This window comes from Pinus tabuliformis, chromosome 3_1 (genome assembly GCF_031772625.1).
Source record: "Pinus tabuliformis cultivar Carrire ecotype Pingquan chromosome 3_1, CPIR1, whole genome shotgun sequence".
NCBI classification, from domain to species: Eukaryota; Viridiplantae; Streptophyta; class Pinopsida; order Pinales; family Pinaceae; genus Pinus; species Pinus tabuliformis.
The window spans coordinates 471,959,469-471,964,792 of NC_142301.1; the positions used below are offsets into that span (position 1 = coordinate 471,959,469).

General features: G+C 29.1%; 1 protein-coding gene across 1 annotated transcript; it reads left to right on the plus strand.

Annotated features, from left to right (window-relative positions):
• Positions 1-1,617: 1,617 nt before the first annotated feature.
• LOC149187825 (uncharacterized) lies at positions 1,618-2,763 on the plus strand. Its single transcript, XM_089409779.1, has one exon. The coding sequence runs from the start codon at positions 1,618-1,620 to the stop codon at positions 2,761-2,763; it is 1,146 nt and encodes a 381-aa protein (XP_089265905.1).
• Positions 2,764-5,324: the final 2,561 nt, after the last annotated feature.

Sequence of the window (5,324 nt, forward strand, 5' to 3'; positions counted from 1 at the left end):
TAACATCGAATCCTTTATGGACATCAGTGTAATATATATTGAGCTTTCTAGCCTTTTTTACTCATGTGTTTTTTTCTTATTGAGTTCAACATTTTATTTTGTTTGAAAAAAAAGAAGTGTTTCCTAGATTACATGAAATTGTATGATAGTTTGTGATATGTGATCATACAATTTCATTTATCAATGGATTTGTCTATCTCTTTGAAGGAAGGGATAATGCATTCATCTCTTTAAACCTACCTTTCATTTAATATCCATTTGGTGAGAATGTTTTATGTGTACAATTTTATGGGTATTCTAGATTTCTCGTGCACTCTCGAGATGACCACAATAATCCAAGTTGGATTCAATTATTACACCGTTGATTCTCTTCAATGTACTCTACATGTTTTATCAAATGTGACCATCACTATGAGCCAAAAATGCGATGATTGATGTATAATATTGGGCCATGATGAGATGACTGATATACATTTTTTTATATTGCTACTAGTCCAAACCCCTTTGGTAGTGAGTCATAGCTCATCCTTCTAGTCCCTTTTAGGGTTCTTGGTTTTATTTCTACTTCTACTTACTCTTTATGGTTGTAACACCCCCTAAAATTAGGAATTTGTTTTGGATGGGTATTAGGCATCTTGAGGTGTATCTATTAGAAAAGATGATCTACAGAGGTGGTATTTTTGAATCCATTTGAGACAAATTAGGCCACTATGTTACTTCTTCATAGGTTAAGGAGAATAATTTCTCATGTTCTAGAATTTATGCTGAAATGGATTTTGCAAAAAGACTCCATGAGGAGATTCAACTTGACATGAAGAGTTGGAGCCATCTTCAAGCCTTGGATTATGAAGAGGTCCCCTTGAATATAAACACTTTGCAAAAATTTGTCCTAAAGCTCTAGTATCTCAACCACTTTTTATCCCAATATCATCTTTTCATTCTAATGAACTTCATTCATTCATTCAAAAAACTTTAATCTTAGAATCCTTAAGAAATATGCAATTTTTTATTAATATAATTTTTTTTATAAAAATTAAAACAACAACAACAACAACAACAACAACAACAACAACAACAACACATTTTAAATATAAAAAATATAGCCAAACTAATTTTTTTCAATGAAAATTATCAAAATTATCTCACATATACATATTACAGGCCCAAATAAAAGTTTTCGAAAATAATCTAATTATGAAAACAATAAATAATAAAATAAACAACAACAACAACAACAAAAACAATAAATAATAAAATAAACAACAACAACAACAACAACAACAACAACAACAACAACAACAACAACAACAACAACAACAACAACAACAACAACAACAACAACAACAACAACAACAACAACAACACATTTTAAATATAAAAAATATAGCCAAACTAATTTTTTTCAATGAAAATTATCAAAATTATCTCACATATACATATTACAGGCCGAAATAAAAGTTTTCGAAAATAATCTAATTATGAAAACAATAAATAATAAAATAAATCACATATCCAAAACCTCTCCAATTCCAAAAAGAAATATCGAATGTCGGCTCCCCGGATATCGATAGCGAAACCCAACGAAGGATTCACCTCAACATCCTCAAAAATTTAGCAATGGAATATCACGTGACTAAGAACGTAAGGTATGGACAACCAGAAGATGAGATGTCACTGCAACAACCACACATAACTTCTGCTGGGAGCTCACACTTTCTCCCATCTGAGGAGGTCGGGGAGTCTCTCAATGAAAACCAACCTCATTCTCAAGAAGAAGAAGAGGATGAAGCGACGACAGAGAGAGTTTCGTCATCCATGGGTTATTTCCAGAACCTGCGAAGGCGAGAGTGGTGCGATCACAAAGACAATAGAAAGATTCCAAATATTTTTCGGGAGTATCATTTACGAGCATTTGACTTTGAATTTGGCCTGGAAATTAGAAATTTTCTCGTAGTCCGCGACATATTATTTGTAATTTATGTGTACGACTATATCGTTCCAGTGCGACTCTATGGAGAAATGTCGCAAATTACTGACAAGCATGGGTCGCCCATCACAATACCGTTTGATAGTATTGAAAGTATTGACTCGATGTGGTATAATTGTCACAACGATCTAATTGTCACAATACTTGTAAGCTTAGACGTTGCATCTATAGCAGCAGGAAAATATCCAGAAGAAAGAGAACTCTTTCGAGAAGATCTAATAAAAGATTGTGATTTTGATTTTCCAAATTGCAGAGGCATGATTTATGATGAGAATGAGAGGGTATTCAAATTTTTTGAATTGAAAGAGTACACGGAATTGTTCAGAATTCCGGATTCAACTGACAAAAACTTGAGATCAAAGTGCAGGTTTGGAAGTCCAGGAAATACGGACATGTTAATAATGATTGAAAATAAGAACGAAGATGAGAGGACGGAAGTTTTATTGAGAATTTATTCCAAAGCGACTGGACAACTTCGAAAAGAAATTTCCATACCTGTCACTCCACAACGCAGCATTGAGTTCTTGCACTTATGTGGCCCTGATAGAATATTTGTTCACCAATGGTATTTAAAGATTCAGGTCATGGATATATCTTCTGAAATTTGTAAAATAATAAAATCAACTGATATTCTTCTTGCTCGCCCACCTCTCTACTTAGCCAAAAGAAGTGGCGTATTGTGCATCACAGAAACAAGTGTTTATCTTTGTGATTTACAAGGTGAGATTGTGGTCACATTTGAGGTTCGTACGTTACCACCGAAGAGGACATTTTGATCTCTGCTTGCGGTGTTGGCGAACATGCCGACTCCATCAATATTAGTAGCATTGTTACAGGAAAAAGGTTGGGAAAGATTACAACTCATGCTCCAAATTGTGTTTCTGCGTTGAGAAAATTGGCATTCGAAGATATGCAAACCTCTGCATTCGTATACGAGGAAAGGACTCATGATATTATATTATGGCTTTAAAATTATGATTATGGCTTTAAAATTTTAATTTAATTAATAATGTAAGAATACGAATACTGGTTATACTCGCTTATAAAATTAAGTTAAATTATATATATTATAAAATTAAATTTAAATTATATATATGATTTTATCAAAGTAAATTATGTTTTTTTTCAATAAGTGATATAGATAAATTTAGTTAAAAATTATTATAAAATTGATAATTATGGCCTTTCACTAATGAAACAGAAACAATAAATAGAAATTTTAATGACTTGTGATATACCTTAGTTAGAGGATTTGTCACATTTTTTTTGTTCCTCAAGGATTTGTGATTTTCTTCCAATAGCTACAATTTGTGATGTTTTGCGATTTGAATAGAGATGTAGGTTAGAGTATTTTAGATTTTTAATTTTTAATTTTATTTAAATGTATTAAATATTATATAATAATTTTCAAAAATTTGTTATTATAATTTAATTATATAATTAAATTATAAGATATTTTTTAAAGAAATTTATTTTAAACAGTTTTGCAAAGTATTATAAGGATTCCGAAATATATTATATATTAGAATTTATTTATTGTGAATATGACTTTCAAATTTTAATTTAATTAATAATTAAATGAGTTTTGATTTTATGATATGTGATAATCCATATTCTATTTATAATTGATAAATAAAATTTGACCATTATCAAATATTTTATATTTTGAATTATTAACTTTTTTCTTAAATTTATAAAATTATTTTTTTAATCAACAAATACTTTTAAAATCATATTCTAAAATATATTTATAAAAAATATACAAATAATAAATAATATTAAAATTTTATTGTAAAAATATTTAAAAGTTTGGGAAAATCTTATTAAATTTAATTGTATATTTCAATAATTTATATTAAATTCGTAAAATAACTATCTACCTTTAGTTGTAAAAAATTGCTAAAACATATTTCCTACCTTGTAGAATATTGTTATCATATAAAAACAAAATCTATTTTATCCTAAATTTTAAAATAAAATATAATTGTATTATAAATGTATTTTCTTGACACACTTAACAAAATATTTTCATTATATTATTTAATTAGTTTTATTATATATATAAATATTTCAAGTTTTAATTTAAGATATCCCTTAAACTATTCAATAGCAATCTCAATATGCATATCTCATAAATTTAATGAAGCATAATTTGTTCAATCCTCCAACATTCTACACTTTGAAAAAAAACATCCATCTCTACTTGAACCTAAAATTCCCTTTCTAACTATGGGAATATAATGTAACTTCTTCATAAATTTTTCCACTTTTAATTTTATAGATTCATTATCATTTATTTCACTAATAAAAATAATACTAATACATATGCAATAATTAATAAAACATCTTTTACTAAATGTTTATATCTAGTGCAACCATATAAATTTCATTTATCAACAAATTTGTTCCTCTTTTTGAAGGGACAAGGCACTCATGTCTTTAAAAGTTCTTTTCATTTAATATCCATTTTGTGAGCATTCTTTAGGTGTCATAGGTTTATGGATATTCTAGAGTTCTCATGGATGCTCAAAAAGACCACATGTCCTGGAGTTGGAGTCCACTATTACACCTTATATTCTTTGAAATGTACCCAACATATTTTTACTAAATGTGACCATCATGGTGAGCTAAAAGTGTAATGATTGATGTATTGTATTTTGTCATGATGACATGATTGATATAAAATTATTGATCTTTCTAGTAGTCCGAACCCTTTGGTGGTCCATCCTTCTAGTCTTCATTTTAGGGTGTTTAGTTTTATTTCTACATCTAAGTACCCCTTTATGGTAGTATCACTCCATACAATTGGTTATTTTTCTTCCATAGGTACTTGCGGGATAGGTATTTAGGCTTGAGATGGATATAGAAGAAAACATGATCTAGAGATCCCACATTTAATCACTTAATTTATATACTATGCAAATGTGTTTTTCTGATAATAAATATAAATATTGACATACCTATAGTTTAGCACTCCTATTTTGTACCCCACATGCACCCTATTACCATATGTATGTACCACACTTTGGTGAGGAACTATTGAAGATGAAGTTACTCTCATTCATGTCCAATGGGTCTTCCTTCCAATCCCATAATAGTAACTCTCTACCAAGTGGTTTAGTGAATAAAAAAGGCTTCAGCCAAGTATATTTGTAAAAAGGGCAGATACATTTCCTTCTCTTCACTTTGGGGTTTCCTTCTTCAATAAAGAAGAATATTAATGATATTAAGGAAAAAAAATTGATTTATAAGTTCATCAACCTTCTACCTTGTCATATCTATGTTTTGGACTAGATATCTAACCATTGGGAAAATCATGAAAGGATTTGTGTTATAT

What these genes read in the sequence shown, in the direction of transcription:
- LOC149187825 (XM_089409779.1), top strand. Translation starts at nt 1,618, where the DNA reads ATGGAATATCACGTGACTAAGAACGTAAGGTATGGACAACCAGAAGAT.